The 26,197-nt window shown below is 40.0% G+C and overlaps 2 protein-coding genes across 2 annotated transcripts; one reads left to right on the forward strand and one right to left on the reverse strand.

The window, feature by feature from the left end:
• The first annotated feature begins 1,012 nt into the window (after nucleotides 1-1,012).
• Nucleotides 1,013-6,084, forward strand: LOC146625399 (uncharacterized). The gene is made up of 13 exons (XM_085362038.1): nucleotides 1,013-1,071; nucleotides 1,427-1,464; nucleotides 1,763-1,847; nucleotides 1,947-2,037; nucleotides 2,177-2,265; nucleotides 2,346-2,473; nucleotides 2,568-2,619; nucleotides 3,942-4,039; nucleotides 4,142-4,278; nucleotides 4,362-4,427; nucleotides 4,615-4,661; nucleotides 4,827-4,975; nucleotides 5,694-6,084. Exons 2-13 carry the CDS (start codon nucleotides 1,440-1,442, stop codon nucleotides 6,014-6,016), a joined length of 1,290 nt encoding a protein of 429 aa, XP_085218164.1. The 5' UTR covers nucleotides 1,013-1,071; nucleotides 1,427-1,439; the 3' UTR covers nucleotides 6,017-6,084.
• A 2,338-nt stretch (nucleotides 6,085-8,422) lies between these two features.
• Nucleotides 8,423-10,792, reverse strand: LOC146625400 (uncharacterized). Its single transcript, XM_085362040.1, has 9 exons — nucleotides 10,744-10,792; nucleotides 10,349-10,411; nucleotides 10,115-10,150; nucleotides 9,911-10,020; nucleotides 9,500-9,800; nucleotides 9,381-9,416; nucleotides 9,221-9,268; nucleotides 9,041-9,084; nucleotides 8,423-8,461 (listed from the first exon to the last, which is right to left on the reverse strand). The coding sequence occupies exons 1-9, from the start codon at nucleotides 10,790-10,792 to the stop codon at nucleotides 8,423-8,425; spliced, it is 726 nt and encodes a 241-aa protein (XP_085218166.1).
• Nucleotides 10,793-26,197: the final 15,405 nt, after the last annotated feature.

Below are 26,197 nucleotides of genomic sequence, written 5' to 3' on the forward strand. Positions count from 1 at the left end.
TATAGAGCCATTCAAATGACCTTGGGATCACATTTGAAACGCTCCATTGTTATTGAACATGCAGCAGAGATGGCACAGACAGTGACTGTAGTCTAATCAATGGCAGGCCTTTTACCGCTTTCTCCTTTCTTTGTCATAGAGCACAATATTTCATTACTGTGGATTAAAAAGATGGAGCAGACAGCAATGTTTGGCAAATCTCACAGGGGATTTGAGGCTACAAATAAAAGGGGTGTGTGATGTGTTGTGAGGAAAAGGGGAAATAGGTGAGTGCGTATTTTGCAGAGCTGAGAACTGAATAGAAGCTGGTTTGAAATTAAGCATTTATTAACTAATTAACTGGAACGGTGAACATGATGATAATATTCAAAGAGGTTTTGTACTGACCTTCAAACACAATCATTGGACAACTTCTTTGCTTTTTGTGTGGCCAGTGCACCTCATTCCCAGCCTATTCAGTACCAAGCATAAGAGGCTGATGCAATTGCACAGTTCTTAAAATTTGTTTATTTCGTTATTATGTTGCAAGCATCAGGATCCGAAAGAAGAATGCAAGTTGTTATTCAAATATAACCAAATATGTCTGGTGTACGGTGTACATTTTAGGACATCGTCAGGTATCAGACAAAAAATTGTCAGGTGTCAGTTGTCAAAAAAAAAATTGTCAGGTATCAGAAAAAAAATTGTCAGGTGTCAGAAAAAAAATTGTCAGGTGTCAGTTGTCAAAAAAAAAAAAAGTCAGGTATCAGAAAAAAAGTTGTCAGGTGTCAGAAAAAAAGTTGTCAGGTGTCAGACAAAAAATTGTCAGGTGTCAGTTGTCAAAAAAAAAAAGTCAGGTATCAGAAAAAAAATTGTCAGGTGTCAGACAAAAAAGTTGTCAGGTGTCATAAAAAAAATTGTCAGGTATCAGAACACAAGGTACCAGAGAGAAAATCTTCCTGCAGGTGGCGCTGTTGTCATGTCCCACCCGAATTGATTTCCAAATACGTCATCAACGTGTGACCGTGGGAGAGCGTAAGGTCATTGACCTCACCGGAGTTTTACCGTGGTTCAGGCTCCTAACGACACAAGGTAAGTTTAACTTTTTCTCCCTTTTGTTCATATTTTTGCCACAGTTGTGTTATATTAAGTTGCAGTTATGTTGTGAAAGTTACATATCAGAGACGGAAAGCCAGTTTTGTACGAAACCAAATCAGTACTATTTTTGTCTGGCTAATTCATTCTAGCTAGCGACAGTGGTGAAACGTGATTCAAATTTAAACTGTTCAGTAATTGTTTTGTATACATTTCAGCAAATGGACAAGCTGAAAGCTTACGAGCAGCCTGCATCCTTTCTGTCGCTCTTTTTCTTTATTTCTCTTTTCTATATTGCTACTGTCGGGATATTTTTTGATCCCGATTTTTTTTTTTCTGTTATTGTTTTTAGACTTTGCTGCAATATGTCATCTGACGATGATGAAAGGAGTATCCGACTCTGGCTGGTTCCCATGACTGTACCAAAAATACTTTTTTTTTTATTAAAAAAAGAGCATTAAAAATAAATGACTAAAGTACAACTTATTTATTAACTACTGTTCACCTCTTTAATATCAAAGAAGTGTATTTTTTGCTACACATGTTTTATTTGTGGGCACTGAATAGACGATGCTTTTAGTGTAATTGCCACATAAAAAGATTTAGTACTTTACTGGTTAATTACTTATGTTCAGTGTAAGAGGTGGGTGATCAATTAGACTGTTGTTGTTACACTTAACCTTTCAAGATATGATGATAATAACATTGTTCAACAAAGGCTTAAAACAAAAGGAAATCAGCTGTGCACTGAATTCATATGGGCATAAAATAAGGTAAGTCTGCATTTCAACAGTTTCCGTGACAACTCTCTAAAATGACAAAACATGCAGTTTGCATTTAATATAATGTAAGTCTGTGTTGTCTTTTAACAGTGAGAGGCATCTGAGACGAGTTTTAAAACTTCTAGGGTTGAAGCGAAGATGCCCCCAACGACCTTTTACTGAAATCCACAAAGCTGTGGAGGTAAGCGTTAAAACATCAGTGCAAAAAATATATATTTTCCTGAAGTCTGTGTCATGAGCTATTGTAGAAACAATAAATGTTATTTTCTGTAGTGATTTTAAAAAAAAAACATTCAATTGTCTGTTTGTTTGTTTTTTAGAGTGAGATGAAACAGTGGTCTCCTGAACAAGGAATCAGGGCAATGGTAAAGCGGGTAAGGGATGTCAGAGGAGTGCGGCCTTGTTACAGGTTGGTTAAATAGTGTGTATATAATCAAGTATTCTCTTGTTTTACTGTTGAGCTCATAGTAAAATCTATTGTTACTGTAGAGACGATGTTGCTAATATAATGAGGTATATGGATGCAAGTGGTCTTCAGAGGAGATCTCCTGGAAAGAAGAAAATTCCCCGTCGGAATTACATCAGCCGTGGTCCAAATGACACATGGCACATTGATGGTATTTATTTTATCTTTTCAATTAACCTTCCAAACATGTTTTGATGGTACTTCTGTTGAAACAAATTGTAATTATTATTTGTTGTTTCATATAGGCAATGATAAACTGAAGTTCTTTGGAATGTGGATACATTTGGGGATTGATGGGTAGGTTTGAATATGGCATTCGCTACTTAATTTATTATATTCAGTGATAGTACAAAGTTGCTTCAAGATAAGGATGTGCGGTAAACTGAGGTGTTATCTCTCCTGAGGAGTCTAGGGCAGGGATGGGCAAGTCCAGGCCTCGAGGGCCGGTGTCCTGCAGGTTTTAGATGTGTCCTTGATCCACAGCTGATTCAAATGGCTAAATTACCCTCACAACATGTTTTGTAGTTCTCCAGAGGCCTGGTAATGAACTAATCATTTTATTCAAGTGTGTTTACCCAGGGTGATATCTAAAACATGCAGGACACTGGCCCTCGAGGTCTGGATTTGGCCAAGCCTGGTCTAAGGGACCAAGATAAAGTATGAATAGTGAAGGAGTATTCAAGATGGCGGTTTTTAAAAGGCTTATTTCCTGCTAGTCTTAAAGTTCCATTTCAGACTGGCAGTTAATTTCAGGGAGGGCCAAGACCAACACAACAAACAAAACATCCCTGATATAAAGTAAACAGAATTTAACTCCAAAGAAAATAAAATGTACAATTTACGATAACCTACCTAACCAACACATAAACAGGAGAATACAAGGGATTACAAAACAAAAGGCAGCTCTCCCCTCGCGTCAGTCTGAACACAGTCAAGAGTCACATTCAATTCCAAAGGCATGTAAGCCTACACAACTATGGCAGTCAAAATGGCCGGAGGAACCAGAAACAACGCCTAGACATAATACAATGGAAAACCAGCATACTCTTTGTCAGGGGAAGACATTTGTTCAAACACAAGCAAGAGAAATAAGACACTGCAGACCAAACTCAGAGTGTATAAGAGCGTGCGCACGGGTGAGTGTCTCTGAGGAACACACACACCGAATGCAGGCTTGCTTCCTTTATTTATAGGAAAAAGCAGGTTACATAGTACTTTCTCTTTTGTGAGAAGTCGAAGAGAGGTTAGGCATTAGATCAGCTTATCTGATCTTTCACACACTGGGGTAAGAATACAGAAGTATATCATGCTTTATCTGACATCACAGACACTGAAGTAAAGAATGCATCATTATATCATGTTTGTCAAACATCTCAGACACTGAGGTAAGGAATACATCATGTTTTCCTTTAACAATAGACTTGGTTAGGTGATTCTTCAACAATAGGCTTGGTTATGTGAAAATATATGAACACTTGAATATAAGGCACACTTGATTATATTGTATTTCATAAAAATCCTCTGTCACTCTTGGGGAATGTAACAAAAACCAAACATAGTGCCAAAACATGATTAAATCATATGTACAAGTGGCCACTTTTCTGTTTCTTTCTTTTCAGATTTTCCAGGAAGGTTCTATGGCTAAAGGTGGGCACATCCAACCGCAAACAAAACTTTGTGGCCAGATACTTCTTTGAGGCTGTTCAAGAACAGGGTGGTATGCAATATACTAAAAAAATGGGGGGTTAAAAAAGATTACATTTTGTTAATAAATTTATTTTTTCATCATTCACTAATTATCTTCAGTTTGTGTCTTTAGGCTGTCCTCAAATGATTCGGGGGGACAGAGGAAAGGAGAACCTTGTTGTGGGTCAAATGCAGATGGCATTTCACATGCGAGATCTTGGGAATCAGGCATGGAGGTGCTTCAGAATGGGGACATCAGTGCACAACCAGGTATGTCTTTAAGCTGGTAAATGACTATTTCTAAAGTAACAACCTGACAACAAAACTGATAATGTCATGTTTCTGTTGTTTAGAGAGCTGAATGTTTCAACAGTATTTTAAAGCGGACATGGATTAAGAAATGGCTGACAACATTTGAGGTAAAGCAAATCTTTCACCTGTAAAACCTATTAACAAAGACTAGCCATCAAAATTTCGTTAAACATACGATGGATTAGTTTATCTGAAAACACAAGGCCAGAATCTGTGTTTATGTACATCTGTACCTTTTCACTAATGAAATTCTCACCTTCACAACTTATGTCTTTTTCAAAACAACATGCGTAGGCCATGATGGAGTCTGGGATCCTTGAACTGGACAATCCTGTGCACATGTAAGTCAATATTTTTAGACATGAAAAATAATCAAGCAGCAGTATGAAATTATGTGGTCTAGGAATGCCTTTGTTTTTTGAGTACTGATTAAAATTTAGCTTTTACTTATTCTACCTCAAAGAAGCAGATGAACATATTAATTTTTTAATTCTCCTTTTTCATAGCAACTGCTTGCAGTACTCACACTTGCCACTGCTTCAAAGAGACTTAAAAACGGAGCAAACAGTTTGGAACACCCATGACATCCGCAAGCAACGCAATGCACCTGGTCCATTTGGGAAACCCGACCTTCTGTTTACCTCACCACCTCCTGGTATGTCATTTGAAAGCCTGTGGGGTTTTATTTTTTTGTTTGTTTTTTAACTTTCATTAGTTTACTTTTACTTTGATATAGCACTCTTCACAGGATAAAAACCACAAAGTGGCTTCACAATAATATAAAACAGATAAACATAAAACAGCACAATCGAACATACAGAATAAATGCAATCAAGGAAACGTAATGATGGAGGCAGAGCATTCCATGACCTGGGAGCCACCGCTTTGGAGAATCTCTTGCCTCTGGTCTTCTGGTGGGACTACTAACAGCCATTGATTAGATGATCACAGGCTGGGAGAGGGAGCGTGGGGTTCTATAACATCAGAAATTAAGGCAGGAGCTTCACGATTCGGAGCATTGAAAGTCATTACTAAAATTTTAAAATGAATTTTCTAAAATATACTGGAAGCCAGTGTAATGAGCGTAAAACTGTTATAATGTGCTTTCTCTTTTGTGTCTTCCGAAGAAGCCTACTTGTAGTACAATAAGAGATTTCTGAATTTCTACTGTCAATACTAAAATGGCTTCATATTGACACCTTTAACTAAAAATTTATCTAAATGTTTGAGTGATATTTCCATCTTTAAGTTTCTGTAATAACATCTGTAAACACTGACTGCTTCTTATACAGGTTCTAGAACAGCTTTGTCATTATTCATTTATTTTTAACATTCAAAGTGAACATCTTTTCAATATTGTCTTTCATTCGCAGGATATGGCAATGTGCTGCACATTGTTGACCCAGACCTTTTAGACTATGCCAAGCAATTAATCTGTGAGAGGGAAGAGCCTTCACTGGTAGCAAACCAGGAATTCAGAGACATGTGCCAGAACATTTTAGAAAACAGCCAGTTTCCCTGCACACCTGATGGTTGCCTTGCTGCATACCTCATGCTAGTCCAAGAGCTCACAACTGCCATGAACAGAAATGCAGTTCCTACACCTTCTACGTTTGCCGAGGCAAATGACATATACATCTTTCTGAAGAGAGAGAGGATGGAAGGTGCACCAGTAAACATTTCCAATGACCAATAAAATCATACAACAGTGTTTGTTAACATTTATTTATCCTTGTTTAAAATCAACAGGTAATTTGAAAACTGTCTGACCAACAAAATGTACAATAAAATGTTGAAATACAATTGACAAGGTGCCATCTTTCATAATGATTCAGTGTTTCATTTACCACAACTTTTGTTAACAAAATGTAGAACATAATTCACATTGAAAGACTTTTGAACTGCAGACTGTAGCAACATTACCACTTGTAGCCATATCGGCTCGTAAGATCAAGGCCTGACTTGAGAAACTTAACAACATCAGATGCGGAAGGCCTTGAGTCTGGGTCATAGCTCACCAAACCACCAAGAAAACTGTTTTTGTCACTGAGATGTGATAGGGCATGTGGTGGGGTTTTGGTGGCCATTAGTGCAGCCAGTTCTTTGTTTTTTAACCATCCACGGAGCGGAACCCGTCAGGATCTCCAGATATGTGGCTCCGAGGGACCACATGTCTGTCTGGAACGAGGCCTCTTCAAACATCAGTATGCATTCAGGGGCCATGTAAAGATATGTGCCACCAGCTGGACCAGTAGCCTGGGCAGTGAACTTACTCCCTTGACGAAGCATCACAGTGTCTCTTATGTTTGCCATGCCCCAGTCTGTCAGGACTGCCTTTTTAGAAGGGTGGTGAACCTATAAGGTATACATATGAGAACTTACCAGGTTGTCTAAAATTTCACAAATGTTATCAAAAATGTCATTCCAAAGACCACAGCTCATAATTGGGGGGGAAAAAAAAAAAACCCTCAAAGCTTTTAGCACCCAGATCACCCAATCACTGCAGATTTATTCTGAGATTGTTTATTATACCAAACATTAAAATTAACAGATTGGTTAATGATCCAACCTGGTTTTATAGTCCTGTGCATTTTTTAATCCCCATTCCACTTAAGCAAGTGGTACAGACTAATAAAAGAATAGAAACTTTCAGTTTGTAAAGCCTAAACTTACAACATGTTTGGGAATTTTGTAGGTGTGCAAGAACCAACATATTAAAGAAAAATTGGACTATTAAAGAAACAATGTAAGGCTTCTTACTTTAAAAAAAAAATCCTTTATATGAATATGCCAGAAAAGTTTCTCATTGTTCAAATGTAGTGTTTAATAGACTGAAGAGAATAAAGTTAAATAAATAATATACTATTTTTATTTTGATCTTCAAAAACAAAGTGGAGAAAAAGAAAAATACAGTATGGCTTACCATGACATTTGCTGGCTTTATATCCTGGTGAATGATTCTCTGTGCATGGATGTACTCTACTGCCATGGATAAGTCCAGTGATATGAAACCGGCATCATCCCCTTCAAGCTATCAAGACAATATATAATATTAATAAAACAATGCGTAGCCAGGTGTGACAATCTAACATGTCTACCACTGGAAATGTATTACTTCAAATAGGATTAGTATTCAAATGCAATTGCCATTTCAATTTAAATAAATTACAATGGGACCTAAGACCAACAAAGTCAATGTTTGGCGGTGACAATCAAAAAGCCCTGATTGCAGTCCTCTTGCGAAACTGTAAGCAGAGGTGAATGGTGTGTGTGAGCAAGGTGGCCAACCAATCTGACTCAGTTACACCAGTCCTGTCTGGAGGACTGGACAGAAATTCCTGAAAAATATTGTAAGAATATTGTAGAAGAAAACCTAAAATGTCTGGACCTCATCCAAGTAAAAACAGCAATTCTACCAAAACAGTAAGGGAGCTTATTATTAAAAATTTAAGATTATTCTTTTACTAAGTTGATACTTTTCTGGCATTTGACAATTAAAGATCATTTTGGTAATCCTAAATGGTTGAAAACATGAGAGAAAAATAAAGGAATCAGTCTTTTTATATGTTGTACACAAAGATGGTTTCAAGTACATATTTAAACAAATGCCAGCAATAAAAAGTTCTTTTTTAATATGAGGGTATTAAGATAATTCACATCTACCTAAATGTATTAAACATAAAGTTATGAGTATTGGTACCTTCACCAAGCAGCTGTCTGTGTGAAGCACTTGCTGCAGGGTTGCGCCATGAATGTATTCAGCTGCCAACAAAAAGCAGGACTCAGTGCGGGCAACTGCCATGAGTCTGACGATGTTGGGGTGAGACAGTCTCCTAATAAAACAGAAACATGTCCGAATAAAAAAAACAAAATAGAGGCATATTATGTTACAGCTTGAGGAAGAATCGATTTTGACAATGAAAAAAAAAAGTGTGTCAAAGTTCTTACAGTGAAACATTTATCTCATGATGAATGTCGCTGTCCTCCATCCCTTGTTGGCCACACATGATCCTTTTAACAGCTGCTGGAGTACCATGAAAAGAACCTCTATATACCTTGCCAAATGTTCCTTCTCCCAGTAGATTGTCCTCACTGTATGTAATTAAAGCCTCTTCCACATATGGAACACGTGGAAGATACACTTGGGGATAAAAAAAAAAAACACAAAGTAACATCCATTAACATACAGCTACTGCTAATCATTCTTCTATTAACTGCTGGATCACTAATATCTAGGTTTACTCCAGGAACTTGAGTACCAAATAGTGAAGAATGAAAACCTTTATTTACAATTTTGTCTGATGATATGATGTTAGCCCTAAATGGGAAAGAATGCTTACATGATGGCGATTTTGGAGTTGGGTTGAAAGACTGTGCAAAATCTATCAAAAGCCCACTACTTCCAGCACCTTCAGATAGCTCTTCAGCTCCCTCCATAGCTTCTTTTGACTCAATAACTGCATGTGGTAACATGTCTTGGCTCACTGCTCCACCTGGACCTAGAGATGACCCTACATTTTCCTCCTTCCTTTGCTTGGACTGGCTTTTCTTTCTGACTCTCCCTGTTTCAAATTCAGCTGAGCTGGATGTTTCTGCATGGAAATCCTATGAACACATTCAGCCAAGATATACTTTTTGCAGGGTGCACTGTGAAAATATCCACATTTATGACAATGATAAGAAATTAATTGTTCTGTTCAAGATGAAGCCATGGTTTTACCTGTTCTGCAACACTTTGTCCTATGAGGGTTTCAGGAAGTTCATCTGCAGAATAAGATGCATATTATATACAGTAACTGTGCAATGACCAAGCATAGTAAACAAGTGTGTAAAGGTTGGAAATGTAATGCAAAACAAAAAAGTCAATTTTAATGATTTAGTTAGATGTCCAGGCATTCACCTAAACTGCAACTTTCATCACCACCCACTTTAGTTACAGGGTCTTCATCTGTAAAATAACACATTAATTGCAATATATCTGAATAATGCCCAACATGGCCAGTGTACCATGTTCAATCATAACATCAAAAATATTCAATTTGGTTTGGGCAGGCACACACCTGAGATGGAACTTTGATCATCCAAACACACGACCTCTGTACAAAAAGTAAAATTATTTCATACCATACAAATTCGAGTGCTAGACAGTAGTTAATAGTAATATTGAACACTTTATTACCCAGTTGTCGTCGCCCGATGTATATTGTTCTTTTCCACATATGTGTAATATCAGAAACAGTTCCGTATTCTTTGTGGAACTCCTGCTTACTCCACCTGGTCCCGTCAGAATGGCAAAGAGTGAACTCACTCCCCTCAGTACGCTCTGGCCAGAAGCGTTCTTTGCCTATGGTAATTAAATCATCATAGGTTTCATGGCCTTGAAGAATGATTCGAGGTGGAGCTTCGTCCATTATTAACTTCTGGTACCGTCCACACTTTCTATGAGTTCTTGGCTTCCACTCCATGGGAGCCAGTCTGACCTAGCATCAAGGAAAAAAAGGGAAATTTATTAAAAAATAAGCCAAATTTAGAAAGTTATTTTTTAATATATTGCTGATAGTCATACAGGTAGCTTCACTTTTTAACTAACCTTCAATAATGATTTGGCATGGTCCAAACGTTTATCATTCAGTGGAAACTGCCTTTTCTTTACTTGAGGCTGTAGTAGTTTCTTGGCTTTACCAAAGGCCTCTGCTGCACCTGTAATGGATGAAGCTGAAAGTTAATCAAACTGATCCACAGCGAGTTCTATATTACAAATGACCTTGAAGCAAAATAATTGTGGTTTTCTTACTGAGAAATTCATTGCCACGTGTTGAAGTAGTGTCATCTGCAATATAAATAGGGCATTGATGTGAAACATGTGGTTTATAGAATTCTACTACAATCACAGACTACTGCACAGTCATCTGCTTTCAAAATGTATTGCATCTATTAATAAAGTGGTTATTCAATCATAACCTGCTAAGCATATCATGTTAAATAAAGGAGATTGTTTTGCATGTTGTTCAAAAGTATCAAAACCTACCTGATTTTTCTGCTGTCAGGAGCTTTTTTATGTTGTTATCAAAGCCTTTTTGGGTAATCTCACCTTCAAATAAAAATTTAAAAGGGTAAGTAGTTATAGATTGACTGTAGGAGACAGATCCTACATGACTATCTAACTTTTAAATTGCAATCTTAATTTTGTGAGAAATTTATCTTTTGTCATTTTTATTTATTTATTTATTTTTAAATCGGGCACTCCAACAATATCATAAAGTAATAACTATATACATCTGTTAACATGCATATTAATAAAGAGAAGTAAATATGAATACCATACATGTTAAATAATTAAAGCATGATATTGTCAGGGTTCTTTGCAGTTAAAAAAATTAACTTGCAAGCATTACCAAAAAGTTTAATAAAGTGTTGGATTACCATTTTCAAGGTCTTTTTTAAGCTGCTCGTAAGCTTTCAGCTTGTCCATTTGCTGAAATGTATACAAAACAATTACTGAACAGTTTAAATTTGAATCACGTTTCACCACTGTCGCTAGCTAGAATGAATTAGCCAGACAAAAATAGTACTGATTTGGTTTCGTACAAAACTGGCTTTCCGTCTCTGATATGTAACTTTCACAACATAACTGCAACTTAATATAACACAACTGTGGCAAAAATATGAACAAAAGGGAGAAAAAGTTAAACTTACCTTGTGTCGTTAGGAGCCTGAACCACGGTAAAACTCCGGTGAGGTCAATGACCTTACGCTCTCCCACGGTCACACGTTGATGACGTATTTGGAAATCAATTCGGGTGGGACATGACAACAGCGCCACCTGCAGGAAGATTTTCTCTCTGGTACCTTGTGTTCTGATACCTGACAATTTTTTTTATGACACCTGACAACTTTTTTGTCTGACACCTGACAATTTTTTTTCTGATACCTGACTATTTTTTTTTTTGACAACTGACACCTGACAATTTTTTTTCTGACACCTGACAATTTTTTTCTGATACCTGACAACTTTTTTTTTGACAACTGACACCTGACAATTTTTTGTCTGATACCTGACGATGTCCTAAAATGTACACCGTACTGGTGTCTATTGTAATGCAAGTTTTAATTTGGGATTATTGTTGTATTTTGATTTCAAAATACAGGAAAACATTTGTTTTTCTTGAAGACGCAACTTGTTTATCTTATTGCTATTGGCAAAACAGAGGATTTACTATAAAGAAAGATGTATTTTTGAAATAAGGGTTTTTAGTTTCACAAAGGTTTCGCTCTATTTGCCTGGATCAGCATAGTCATTTATGCCTGAAGACATAACTGCTGATTATATTCAGAGCTTCAGTTGAAAATTGGCTGTAAGCAGCATATTTGAAAGAATTGCCCCTAAAGGAATACATTTTATACATGCAACCCCTTGAGCCATATGTTACAGCATTGTAAATTGTGCGACTCATTGCTATGAATATTTGCACAAATTTAGATAGTGATACAAAAAAAAAAAAAAAAAAAAAAAAAAAATGTAGAAATATGTTTTATGCCTGGTCCTAGTTACCAAGTATAGTTTACACAGGGATTAAGGCTAATCAGAAAACAGATTGAAATTGATCAGTCTCTTTGCAGTTTATTATTCAAAAAAAAATTAATTAGTTTCACTTTGACTTAGCCAAAAACTAAAATGATCTCCATAGCTCTGTCATGAGGCTATGGATGGTGTAGTGGCGGAGCTGAATGAAATAAATACCATAGAAATCTGAAAGTCATGCCGCCATTAAACAGTGGCACCGACTATGGCTTCACAGGATAACGGTTTACATGATTTGCGTTGAATTTAAAGTCACTGGTATGACTAGAGACACCAGTCCTGTTAAGGGTTGCATCAGGATGTAAAACTCCCCCACATCAAACATATAGAGCTACCTGTTGTGGTGTCAAGGAAGCCATAATTGTCATGAATCGCTGTGCGGCAGGCAGGAGTTGGACCCAAAATGCAGGCACTCAGGCATGAGGTTTAAACACAAAGAACTCAGCTTTATTTGCTGGCAGGAGAGAGAGTCATACGCAAACCAAACCAAACTGGAAACTCATAAACTAAACTCACAGTGAGCCACAGGGCGATCCACACAGCATGAGGGACAACACAACACTGACTCAGAGAAACACAGGGTTTAAATACACTGCGAAGTAACGAGGGGAATGAGACACAGAATGAGGGCACAGCTGGGAGAAATCAGGACTGACGAGACAAGCAAAGCAGGACGCATCCACATAAGACACGAACCATCAAAGTAAAACAGGAAGTATTACACAGACGCGAACTTGACACGGTGGAGACAGCAACTAGGAAACACAGAGACATAAACCATAAGGCAGAGGACTCTAAGAACCGAAAGACACAGAGGGAAACTCAAACATGCAGAACAGAGGGGACACAAAGAAACATGAAGGGCAAGGGATCGAAACTAGAAACCATAGAATAACTCACACAAGTACAATAATACAAAAATCACAAAGAACTAAACATGCTGGGTCAGGAGACCCAGGACCCTGACAGTAATGATTTTCGTCAGTCATTATTGTCTTTTTCCATTTTACTTGTTATATAATGGAAACAACAAATAAAATGAAGAACAAACACTCAAGTGGAAGGCTGGTGTAATCTGATTTGAGTTGGGTTTTAGGTTTTCTCAAACCAGCTAACATAAAAAAAGCCTGGTTATTTTGAAGTTGCTGAAATACATACAGTGAAACAATGCACATGTGACTGTAGTAAAGCTACACCCAGACCTAAGGAGATCTTTATCAACGCTTCAAACTCATACAAAAAAGCAAATACAACCTGTTTTACTTTGAAGGTTCATGTTCATGTGTGATGTCAGCGTGTTCAGTTTTACTTCTCCCCTGTATCGTTAGCCCTTATCTCTCCCAGCTGTGTCTCCCTCCTGTTTTCCATTCCCTGACTACTCCCCTGTGTATATAAGCACGATCTGATAATGTTGTGTTGGTAGTGATGGGCAGATGAAGCCCCATGAAGCACTGAAGCTTTTCATCCAATTGGTTCACCCCAACGCGAAGCTTCATGAAGCTTCATTTGCTCTAGCAGGACACCTACTGGACGTAAAAATAATAGCTGGCATGAATTTGAAGAGTGTGGCATTTTGCACACAGCCTGTAAATGTCAACAACAAAAGGAGTGTGTAAAACATCTATATTGTAGTGATGGCAGTATACTGTGTATATTTATAGTGGCAGTATGGGAAATGATTATTTGGAAATGCTTGAAATGGAAATGATCATTTACTGTGAGGTGAGGTGTGGTTGGGGTGTGGACAGTAGTTGTGCTTTTGTAACGTTGAGGTATGGACAGCTACACACTGAGGCTTTGAGCCTCAGTCCTGCCTGTTCACATTTTATTCTGTAAAAACTAAATTTTCACTGCTTTTACGTCCTTTTTAGTGGGGAGAACATAGCTAGGATTTAATGATTTAACAAATCTTTTGAATCCTTTGTCCTCCACAATGCTAACTGGCTGGGAGTCCTCAATCACCATGCTGACCAGGTCTTCATCTATTTGAGATTGTTCTCCTGAGGAAAGACAATAAAGATAAAGCACAAATATAAATATCACACACGTAACTTATAACAGCTGTATAATATTGTTATATCATTTAGTAACATTACTGCATCCTATATTATCATTGCATTTGATGGCTCACCTGGTCTTGCTCCACGATTGGTGTCCCCCTTATTCTCATGCAAAGCTCTGTAGTGCCTAAGCATGGATGAGGTGTTGCTGTTATATCCCAGCTCCCTGGCACATAGCAAACACTTCACCTTGTACAAAAGTCAAGACAGCTCAACATAAATTGTATTGCACCATCAGTATCATGAAAATACATCTTCTATAGAAATTTACATACCTTGTTGGGAGGAATAAGATCAAAATGTTCCCACACAGGGGAGGACATCCTCCTCTTCTTAGCTGGCTCCATTCTCTCCTGACTTTCCTCACTCTCATAAACCTCCATACGGTCTCCAAACTCTCACTAACCGCAACTCTCCATCAAACACCCACATTTTTGAATGAAGTCTGAGGGGTTTATATCGCTGTCATATCTTGCGGCAAAGTTCGAACCACTTCATGAACCAGTCACGTGGTACAGCCGGGCAGCGAGGCTTCGGACGTCATCATTTTCAGCTCCTCCCATAAATGAAGCAAGCCTCGATACGCGCTTCGCGGAAACGCCCCCTCCATTACTCGACACACGCTCCGAAGCCTCGATACAGAACGTCCCATCACTATGTGTTGGTGTTCCCAGATCAACATAGTAAATGTTGTTCCAGGATCAGCATTGCAAGTGAGCAGTCACATTGTTCTGACGTTATTCTTTGGCGCGCCAAGCCATTCGTGCATTTATGAAATTCCAATGTTGCAAGGACAATATCAATTCTGCTTAGCGTTTATTAAAGGGTTAGGGTCAGGGTCCGTTGATCGGCAGACAGAGGCAGTTTCTCGCAGCTTAAGTACAGCTTAAGTACAGTAAAACAAAAAACTGCTTCACTTCCACCTCGAGCCTCATCTCAGTTAGCTGCCCCACAGCCATTAGCTCAGTCTTCCACTCCACAACCTGCTTTACAGCCATCATTATTGCCTTCAGCTAGGCCTATAGCCCAGTTAGCCACCAGGCCTGTAGCTCAGTCACCTACTCTACCACCATTTTCACCTCAACTTCAGTCACCCTCTGTTCAGCCTTCTGTGTCACCGCTAGCTCAGTCCCCTGTTCAGTTGCCGCTAGCTCAGTCTATACCTCCTCCACAATCACTACAACCTTTATTGCAGTCCATAGCTCAGTCAGTAGCACAGTCATTAGCTTTGTCACCAATTGAGGCTCCAGTGTTGTCACTCATCCAGTCAGCCACTCATCTACACCCTCAGCCAGGGGCCTCAACGCCTTCTGGCCATGCATCAGCAGCTCCGGTTGGAAGCTCATGTGAGCCAATCCAGCTCTTCACGGCTCCTTCGTCGCTGTCAGTCTCCGCTGGCAGTTCAGGAGAACTGTTTCAGCCGTCCCCCTCTCCTGGAGGGTCTGGGGGGCCCGTCCAGTCATCTTCTGTTTCAGCCGGGGGTTCAGGAGAACCCATCCAGCATCACGTCCTGTCAGCTGGTGGGTCTGAGGAGCCTGTCCAGCATCACGCCTCGTTAGCTGGGGGTCCTGGAGGACCCAGCCAGCACATCCTTGTGTCCGCTGACGGCTCTAGGGAGCCTGTTCAGCCACCGCCTGTTCAGCCACCGCCTGCAGCAGCACCACCTGCAACTCCCACACGGTCTCCTGCAGCAGCACCACCTGCAGCTTCCACACGGTCGCATTGTCTGGTCCCGCAGTTGCTACACCGCCGTTAGATCCAGCTCGGCTTGTACCACCTCGCCTTCGCCGGCCGCTCTCCAGGCCCCTAGCTGGACATCATTATCGTCGAGGGCAGCCTCCTGAACGGGTTCATTGCCGCCGCTAGCTTCGCAGTCGGCCTCGGACCTGCTCTGTCGCCGCCTTCCGCGTGGCCGGCCTCCTGATTTGCTTCACCTGCGTGGCCGCTGCTGTCCACACGGCCAGCCCCCTGAACTGTTTTGGACTTGGTTCATGTGCTGTCGACCTCCTGGTCGGCCCCTGGTCTAGTTTTGTTTTGAACTGTTTTCTTGGGTTTCTGGTATATGCTCCTTGTCTTGTGTTTTGTTTCAGTGTCGCGTCGTACCCTCAGTTTGTGCCTGTGTGTTTTGGTTCTCGTGTCGGTATTGTTTCGGTTCAGTTCATGTTTTGTTTCTTCGCCAGCAATAAAGCTGAGGTTTTGAATTGTATTCAGTCTGTGAGTCCTGCATTTGGATCCTCATCTCCGCCTGCCTGCACACACACCCTTGATAGACACTGCTTTGTCAATGTGTTACACAAAACTAGCAAGTTCTTTCCCTTCGCCTGCAAGATAATCAGTGACATCTGCCAGAAGCAGGTCAGGTGATTGTTCATCTTTCGATTATAATTGTGCCTTCATGGTCTTTTCGGACATCATCCATAATTCTTTCGAGATATGTTGAAGAGGAAGATTTAGAGTAGACATTAGTAGACACTTTTGAAACCTGCTACCAACATCCATCAGCTCCAGGCTTTTTTTTTTTTTTTTTAGTCTGAATTAAGGAACCTGGAAGAGAATAAATCTACTGCTATCAGTGTTTGGTGTTAGGAAAAAAAAACAAAAAAAAACAAACAATTAACTGTAGCTTTAAGCCTGATAATGTTTGGAGTAAAACTCAAATGTAAATGTGTTCAAGGTAAGTTGCAATAATACCAAACAATAAATTTATCTTTGAGGAATGATTCAAGAGGAGAGATGCTGCTGATATTGTGTGATACAAAGTGTGGAAATAACCAATGCTGCAATAGCTACTTTTTGGAAGAAGTCTGCTCATCAACATGATAAATACAGGTTTGGGTATTTATGTTAAAATTAAAAAAAATAATTTGGATGACTGACTCTCTTCTCAAATAATTTTGAGGTAAGATATCAAAATTAAACAAAACTAGTTGCATTAACAGGCTCAAAGACAGATAATAGGCTCTAGTGAACCCCTTGATAACAAAACAACTACAATGTAATGTCATAATCAGCCAGTGATGAGATAATTACTGTTAATGAACACTTTGATGACCTAATTTACCATCCTGAGTATTACATCCAGATAATCTCTCCAGCAGTGTTCTTTTTTTTTTGTTCATGATCAGATTATAAGTCTTGATATGTTTCTTGTTGTGTGACTGATGAATCTTTTATCATAAAGCATGTGTGTCCCTATATTATCATCTTGCATCAAGAGTATTTTTTTTGGCCCAGGGAAATCAAGATTGAAGTGATTGCATAACAAGTGTGGCAGCCCAAAAGGAAAAAGGTTGCAGAGTGCGAGGGAGCACTAAAGGAAGGTCCAGGATAGAATCTGGCAGTTTGCTGACGTTGGTCATCTTCTACAGACAAGCCGAAACATGAACAGACATTAATGGATTGCCTCCTTGCAGTATCACTCACCTCTGCCTATGTGTACTCTCCTTTTTTCTAGCTTAGAAAAAGACATCCAGTTCTGACATCCCTGAAAGCCAAACGTCTTAGCTCTAATAAGGCCCCTGCAGGGTAAATCAGCACCCTTAGAGGGCTCCTGTAACTCTGGATCAGCGTACTAGACCCTTCTGTAAAAAGAGTACAAAGAACATAGACTGCATGTACAGAGTGTTTTACAAGGTGGTCAGCAAGATGCAAGTGTAGCAACATCAAATATGATAGCAAAAAAGGACAGGGAGAAGTTTCTGAATAACTCAAACAAATTGAGTTCCTTCCTGTTTTTTTGTAGAAAGAAGGAGCTTGTTGGGAAGAGAACTACAAGAAATAAAAGTACTAATATGCTCCACCTTGGGATTTTTACTCAAAACTTCTTAATGTCAACACCACAACTTATCCTACTAACCTAACCAATAAAAACATTGTCAAAGAATATATTGTATATGATAACTGTTGTACATGTTCATGTAAATGAGTGAATAAACCTTAAGTTTAAAAACTCTTTGGTTCATAAAAATCAAACAAGTAATGAGGTAGCGCTGAGTGTAAGAAAAGGTCTAAATTATTTTATCGCCAATAAAATTATCTTTGTTCCTGTTCTGACTTGAAAGCGAAGAAGAGAGAAGTTGGTTTATCATCTTAAGATGGAAAGGTAATTCTAATTTCAACTATTTTAATTGTATAGCACACTTAAAACAACTGTAGTTGAGCAAATTGTTTTACAGATTCAGCCATTGCAAACAAAAGGGACAATAGATAAAAGGACAACAGGAAAATAAAGTATACTAAAATAATAATAGGACTACACTGAGATGTCTGTCCCAATGGCACAAAAACAAATATTATTTTGGTCACAGTCCTGATCTGTCAAGATGTGGACTCCATACAACCCTTAAGGTATGTCTTGGTATCTGACACCAAGATGGTAGCAATAGATCCTTTATGTGCTCCAAGTTACAAGTTAGGACCTCCATAAATCTGATGTGTTTGTCCAGCACATCCCAGAGTTGCTCAATTGGATTGATATCTGGGGAATCTGGAGGACAAATCAGTACCTCATGCTCTTTTTACTCCTCAAACCACTTTTGAACCATTTTTGCTTTGTGGCAGGTTGCATTTTCCTGCTGACAGAGGCCACAGGATGTATGTGGTCTGAAACAATGTGTGGTCTGAAGGAAGCTGGTACAAGTCAAAGTATCATCCACATGGGAACAAGACCCAATGTTTCCCAGCAGAACATTGCCCAAAGCATCACACTGCCTCTGTTGGCTTACCTTTTTCTCATAGTGCATCGTGGTGCCAAGTGTTCCCCAGGTAAGCGATGTGCAAACACCTAGCCAGCCAGGTAATATAAAAGAAAACATGATTCATCAAATCAGACCACAATCTTCCATTTCAAATTCAAATCAAATTCAAATTTTATTTGTCACACACACACACACAACCATACACAGTATGACATGGGGGTGAAATGCTTGTAGCTGTACAATGCCCGACCATTAAATGACAGGAGAAAGTTTTACAATATTTACAATTTACAGTTTACTACAGAATTTACAAATTAACTTAGGAATTTACAGTAAAGAATGTGCAAATAGCAGAAGAGATTATAAAGATAAGGATTATAAATTATAGGAATTATAGGATTATAGGAAATGTGTGGTGGTGCGTGTAGTGACGTGTGTGAGAGTCCAGTCTTATAGTGACGTGTGTGGGAGAGTCCAGTCTTATAGTGACGTGTGTGGGAGAGTCCAGTCCTACACCTGGTTCAGGGCCCGAATAGCCTGGGGGAAGAAGCTCCTCCTCATTCTCTCTGTTTTGGCCTTAAGGGAGCAGAAGCGCTTCCCAGACCTCAACAGTGAGAAGAGTCCATTGTTGGGATGGAAGAGGTCCATCATAATCTTCCTAGCTTTGGTCTTGCACCGCTTGGTGTAGATGGACAGCAGGTCAGGGAGCTCTGATTGAATGATGCGTTCTGCCGAGCGCACCACCCTTTCTCCTGGTTACAATTTTGTTGGTCATGTGTCCTTTTATTGGTGCTTTTGGGAGTAGCCAGGGTTCAACATGGGCACCCTGGCTGCTCTGCAGCCCGATATGCAACAAACTGATATGCTGTTTACTCTGACAGTTTTCTATCAGAACTATCAATAGCAATTTGAGATAAATTAGCTCTGAGATACATAAGATGATAAACTAATGTATCTAAATATGATAAACTCTTTGAACAGTTTTTGTGAGATACTGACCAATGCAGACTGGGAACATCCCACAAGAACTGCATATTTGCAGATACTCTGAACCAGTCATCCTTCACAATTTGGCGCTTGTCAAACTTGCTTAAATCCTTACACTTATCCATTTTCTTGCTTCTAACACATGAACCTTGAGGACAAAAAGTTCTCCCTAATATAGCCCACCCACTTACAAGTGCCATGATGAAGAGATAATTAATATTATTCACTTTAGCTGTCAGTGCACATAATGTTATGCCTGAAAATTGTCAGTGGATACTGGACTTTGGTGACATCACACCTGGCATATGGAGCACTCACAAACTAAAACATAAAAGACAAAGACATATAAAATTGCTTTTGTCATTGCAACACTATGGTTAATGTTTGTTATTTGTATTGGATATAAAATGCAGTTTGCTGTGGCCATGAGCTAACTAAGTACTCTGGCCCTGCATGTTCCGTGTATGAAGGTTCCTGGTAGGCAAAGAGAAAACACACACACAGTTTGAGAGCCAGCCCAACAATTACTAATTTGCTTATTTTTTCTTTTGAAAAACAAAATCAAATATTTTTTTACAATCTATCCAGTAACTTCAGACTTATTGAATTCAGTCATAATTTACATTTGAAGTGCCAGAATTTGTGTGCATTGTGTTTTCACTTTTGAATAATGATAATAATAAAAGGACAATAATAAAACCTAAACGAATTCCCTTTTGAACCTCATTGGGGGATCCATTCTTGTTAGCAGGCATAACCGCTCATTCAATTCCTCTCATGCCTGTTGGCTGTAATATACCTGTGTTAGTTACTGGCTACAGCCAAGATCAAACACATTCAGCATTATTATACCCCACTGATCACACTGTTGGCATTTATCTGGCAGCTATCCACATGTGGCTCGTGTGACATGACTGTTAGCCTAGTCTGATAACAAAATATCAAATGGTCACAAAAATACAATTTATTAGGGCCATGTTTTCATGTACAGACAGTGCGGCTTAGAAAAAAAATGCACTTCAAAAGAATGTCTTGCCACTGCAAAAGACTACTAAGAGGATGGCTCAACATGACAATCCAGAAAACACAGCTTTGAATTAAAAATGGTGACAACTATTGTATTTGAACTCAAATCATATTTTCCCCAACTGTAACTGAATAGTTCCTCCCCTTTTCTTCGCCAAAACGTCAAATGTGGCATTTATGCTTTTTAAATCTGGAACACATAAAAGAGGACGAAAGCTGTGCCCTGGAACACAAATTAATATATTAAATTGTGATTCCAAACTGCTGCGAGACTGTGTTCAAATGAAAGGATGTGAGGGTCAAAGATATTTTGTGTGGCCTCGGGCCAATAATATGCAGTAAATAACAGTGTCCTCTGCATAAAAGAGCACTCATTAAAGCCACCTCGTTGTCACAAAGAGCTTTATTTTTTTTTTCCTAAAGCCAGAGCCATGACTTCTCTGCACATCACCGGCTCTCTTCCAATGCAACATCCTGCTGATGTTGCAAGAGCTGCTCCAGGGAACAAAATATCAAGACTTTCTATTACTGTAGAGGCTGTATTATGACAGCTTCACTTCGGCACCTAGGAAACTACAGTAATTTACCACTAGAGTTAATGAAATGGAATATTTGAATCAGCTCCGGGCTGAAGAGGAATTGGTCTTAATCAATAGAACGCCAGCCAATTTTATATTCATTACCGTTTCTGACATTGATTAAAAGTTTCTTGCAGACTGTCAGGTGTGGATTTTATTGGGGCAACACTGACCTGAAATGATGACCTTTTTCTGTGTTCTGAAAATGCCATTAGTTAAAATTATGAATCTGACTGTTAACATATAGATTTTTTCTTAATTAGAAGTGTTATAACCCCAATAAGGACACAGCCCCCCATTATTCTTGGCATAGATTTGGCTGATTCAAAAGAATAAATCAATGCGCCAGTCTGATTTTCTTGACGGTGCTTGCAGTTGTCAGGGGAAACCAACTGGATCACAACATGGCACAAGAGGGAGTGGAAGGAAAATGTAACACTTGCATCATCTCAAGACAGGAGTATAGTCTGTCACATCAGGCTCTCGTCTTTGGAAAATAATGAGTGTTATGCATATTAAAACTCTTTGTAACTCAGAGCTGTAAGAATATTTTAGTGTCTGTCAGTACAAAAGGTGTAGTCTGTTCAGAAGTAAAATGTGAGAACAGTTTTTCCTTTTCCTTTTTTTTTTTTTTAAAGCCAGTGTCAGAATGAGTGGAGCTTACAAAGGGAGATGCAACTTCAGCCTTACACAAGAGGATTTGTTTCAGTCAGAAATGTAACATTAACCCTCTTCTTGGGACAGTTTTTCCTTCTTCCTCTGTCTGTTGCTTAGTCTGTCCCTGCGTTAAAAACTAAGACATCTGCTGCTAACTGACAACCAAGTCAAATGGCTATATATAACTCAAACGCAAAAGCGCAAGGGAAGGGATAGTGTTAGAGTTTGTATTGTTGATTGTTATTTATGCTTAGAAATATTTAACCATAGATGCTTAGAGGTGTATAATCAATTGTGTAGTGATAAGTTGTGTGATCTTTAACAGGCTACAGAGGCTTGGTGTGCATTCCACACTAGAATGCACACCTACATCCTGGGAGCACGGGAAGAGGTCGCATCTTGTTTTAATTGTTTTATGGTAGGATTAACGTAGCTACGTCTGTTCTAGTCTAAGTGCTTTTCTGTTTAGATGAACTGCTGGACTTCCTCACCGGGGGGGGGTCTAGTCTACCCTCTTCCTGACCAAGGATGTTTGACCCTTTGATCAGCAACAAACACACACACACACACACACACACACACACACACACACACACACACGGTACTCTTTGTTTGTATGTAGACGTCGTATGTTAATGAACCTATGCATATTCATGTAACCTCAATAAAAGGACAGTGTTACGGGAGGACGGACGAGAGCTACTGGGGTCAAGCGAAGGAACGGCGCTCTGTCCGGTTCTCTCCCGTGCACGAGTAACATGAAGAAGTTTGCCTACTTGTGTCTTGCTTGCAGTGTAATTATATTGTCTTCAACGTTCCAGCGGATGGGTTCAAGCTACAAACCTATCATTAATTGGTCCTTCGATGCCGGAGCCCTGGAATCGCATTCACCGAGGGGAGGAGAGGCACGCTGAAAGACTGACGTCAGCCAGGAAGTTCCTGTGGATTCGCGGTCTGTCTTTTCTCCTCGATGAATGACGGTCGGCGGGATTTGGGCTGATATTACACTCTAAGCAATGGCAAGTAAGTTTAAAGAGGCCGACTCTATAACCGTGTCGTTGTGCAGTCTCCGCCACTGTGTGAGGCGTTGAGAAGAGCCCGACTCTATAACCGTGTGGTTGTGCAGTCTCCGCCACTGTGTGAGGCGTTGAGAAGTTCGCTACTTTGTGGAGCGATACCCGGGTTCCTTGCTACTTTGTGGAGCAAGAGGTTCCTTGCTACTTTGTGGAGCAAGAGGTTCCTCGCTACTTTGTGGAGCAAGAGGTGAGTTCTCCGCCACTTTGTGGGGCGTTGAGAAGTTCCGCGGGGTCCAGACTGTGCTGGACGATAGGCCTATTTTGTGTTGTTTTTGTTGTCGTCGTTGTTGTTGTTGTGTGGGTGTGTGCGGAGCAGAACATGTGGTCTGTGACACCGACTGTTGTTGTTATCATGGGTTTCTAAGCAACCAAGAGTGAGTCGGAGGGAGACAGACGTTTGTGCTGGACTTTGCTCCTGGCAGCACAAAGTATTTATGTAAAAAAGAGAGGGAGCGACGGCTCCACAGCTGCGCGGGTTCACGCAAGCGCGGTCACGCGGGTTTCACGCGGACCTGAGCCGTGCGGTTAATCGCAGGCTTATAAATGGAAGAGATTAAGATGTTAAGAAGTTTTCAGAAAACACACCAGCCTTGAAGAGCGTGTGGAGAAGGCCAGCCCACATCAGCAGCTATGCTCTGGTGGGTGGCTGTCCCCCCACCCCTTGCTGACACAAAACGTTAACTCTTCAGCCTGTGTGCCAGACCATAGACGTAATTGAGGTGGATAGTTGTTAAAAGTAATCTACATTACGCTTGTGGTTGCTCAAATTCAGTACAATGACATGTGAGGTGAAGTGATATAGGTAAATATTTAAACTAATGAAGTGCATAGAGGCACTTGACCTGTGTGGAAGACTGTCGTCTTATTATGAACCATTGTTGAGATGTAGAGCACACCTGTGAAAACAACTAATATGCTGAACCCTGTATGAAACATCTAAAAGTACATGATGGAGAAGCTGAGTTGAATATGAAAGTGTAAGACTTTGCCGCTGTGGGCAGAGCAACTACTGTGTGATGTTGCGTTGCAGTTTTTTTTTTTCTTCTGAGCTGATGAGCAGGCTACACATTATCAGATCGAGAGCTGTCTGAGAACTACTCTAAGAGAGGGAAACAGCACTGTGTTAACTGTGATAACTGGAGTGTGCAGCGTTTCCATGAGCAGTTTTCCTGAATCTTGACTCTTGTGTGTGGAGTGTTCATAGCATCAGCATCATGTTTTTGTTTATTTGTTTTGTTGGGTTGAAAATAATTAAATAAATGTGTGATCATGCCTATGGATCACCATGGCACATATCTCCAGCCATATGATTTATTTATGCAGATGACAAAGTGAGTGTGAATGTGTCTGACATCACAGTGTTTTTGTGCACTGTGCAAGAGTAATTGCCTTTGATTGTGAGTGACAGCGGTGATTTTGCAGGTCACCAGCTATTGTAAATTTAAAAAAAAAAGAGTGAATAAGAGGGAGAATTTATATTGTAGAAAAAAAATAATCATAGGAAAAAGGTTTTGTGTTGATCAACCAAAAAAACAACTATAATTTCATTTTCTGCTTTTAAGAAAGGATTGTTCACAAAAACACAGAGCGAGAGAGAGAGAGAGATATGTGTTGATTAAGCATTGATGATAATAATGAAAATGTCTTAGTTGTCACTTTCAGGTGAAAAGCAGACCTGAATCAATTTTCCACATGCAGCGGTCGGAAGAAAAGTTATAGTTTAACAATTGGAAACGTTCAAGCCAAGTTTCTGGCTGACTTATTTACAGCACGATCTGTCTCAAAACTCTCACTCTTCCCTGAAAAAACCTGATCAGCAGCGGCAGTATCGGAGCAGAGGCTGCAGAAGCAAAAGCAGCAGAAGAAGAAAGCAAACCCATCTTCCTGTCTGATTGAATGAATTCCACGGAAGGGCGAGCAAGATGGCGGCGTGAAGAGGAGTTTTTGTTCGAGCGCTTAGCACGAGACACTTATTTGACGTCTTTCTGGCTTTCGGGACTTTTTTGGAGATCAGCGCGCTAAGCTTGCTGGATTTGAGGCCAGGTTCTGCGGCGGCAGCATGTCGAAATGCTCAGAAAGGACTGAGTGACTCGGGCAAGCCACATGCGGCTAGCATGCTGGCTAGCGACCATAGCTACATGAAAGAAATGGACCCTTCATGATGCGCTCAACGTGCCGGCGCTGTGGTGGGAAAGGCTCCATCATAAACACGCCCTGCGCCCTGTGCAGAGGTTCAGGCCAAGAAGAAGAAGACGACGACTTCCAATCCCAAGAAGGTCGGCCCCAGTGTGGGCGAGCTGATTGTGAAAGCCGTGGCCGCCCTCAAGAAGGCTCTGGCTGCCGGAGGCTACGATGTGGACAAGAACAAGGCCCGTGTCAAGACCGCCATCAAGAGTCTGGTGGCGAAGGGCACTCTGGTGCAGACCAAGGGCACCGGGGCCTCCGGATCCTTCAAGATGAACAGGGTTACTGAGACCAAAGCTAAGACGCCCGCCGCGGCCAAAGCCAAGAAACCGGCAGCAGCTGCTAAGAAGTCGCCCAAGAAGGCAGCAGCAGCACTTCAGCTACTAGACAGGACAAAGCTGAAGGAGAACTGCCGGGACTGTTGAAGTGGGAGAGGACAAAAGAGTGAGAGGACAACAGAGTGAGAAGACTAGGTGAGAACACATAGGAATTATTTAATGTGGGAAATCAAAATTTGGGTTAGCAAACCTGGGGAAAAGAAAACTGACTGCTTAAGTTGGAAAATTGAGACGGAGTCTGAAACATTGCGAAAATAGAAACATATACAAAATCACACACACACAAGCAGAACATGCATTAACCCTACTAACAATTCCAAACACAAAATGACTCATGAAGACTCATAGCACATTAGTTAAGAAATGATTAAATAATAGCAGAGAAGTGTGTAGGAAAGGCAGCTTTAAGAACATGCTCTGCTGGAGATGCAGCTCCACAGACATGCATTAGACCTGCCTAATAACACAAACACATGTAATGAAAATTAGCTTGTTATCTTTCATCAGTGTTAAATTAGTGTCAATTTAGCAGACACTTGTTATTAAATACTGAATGTATCCAATGCAAAAAATTGACTCTCTGGGTTGCAGGACAACAGTTTAACCTTTGATCCTGGGTTGACCACCAACCAGTGATCAGACAATAAATTTAGTTGTTAATATAGTAAATTGGGAGAAGCTTCCTGCTTGAT

This window comes from Diplotaxodon limnothrissa, linkage group LG9 (genome assembly GCF_057381915.1).
Source record: "Diplotaxodon limnothrissa isolate DT_005_m linkage group LG9, D_limnothrissa_male_GT1.1, whole genome shotgun sequence".
NCBI lineage: Eukaryota > Metazoa > Chordata > Actinopteri > Cichliformes > Cichlidae > Diplotaxodon > Diplotaxodon limnothrissa.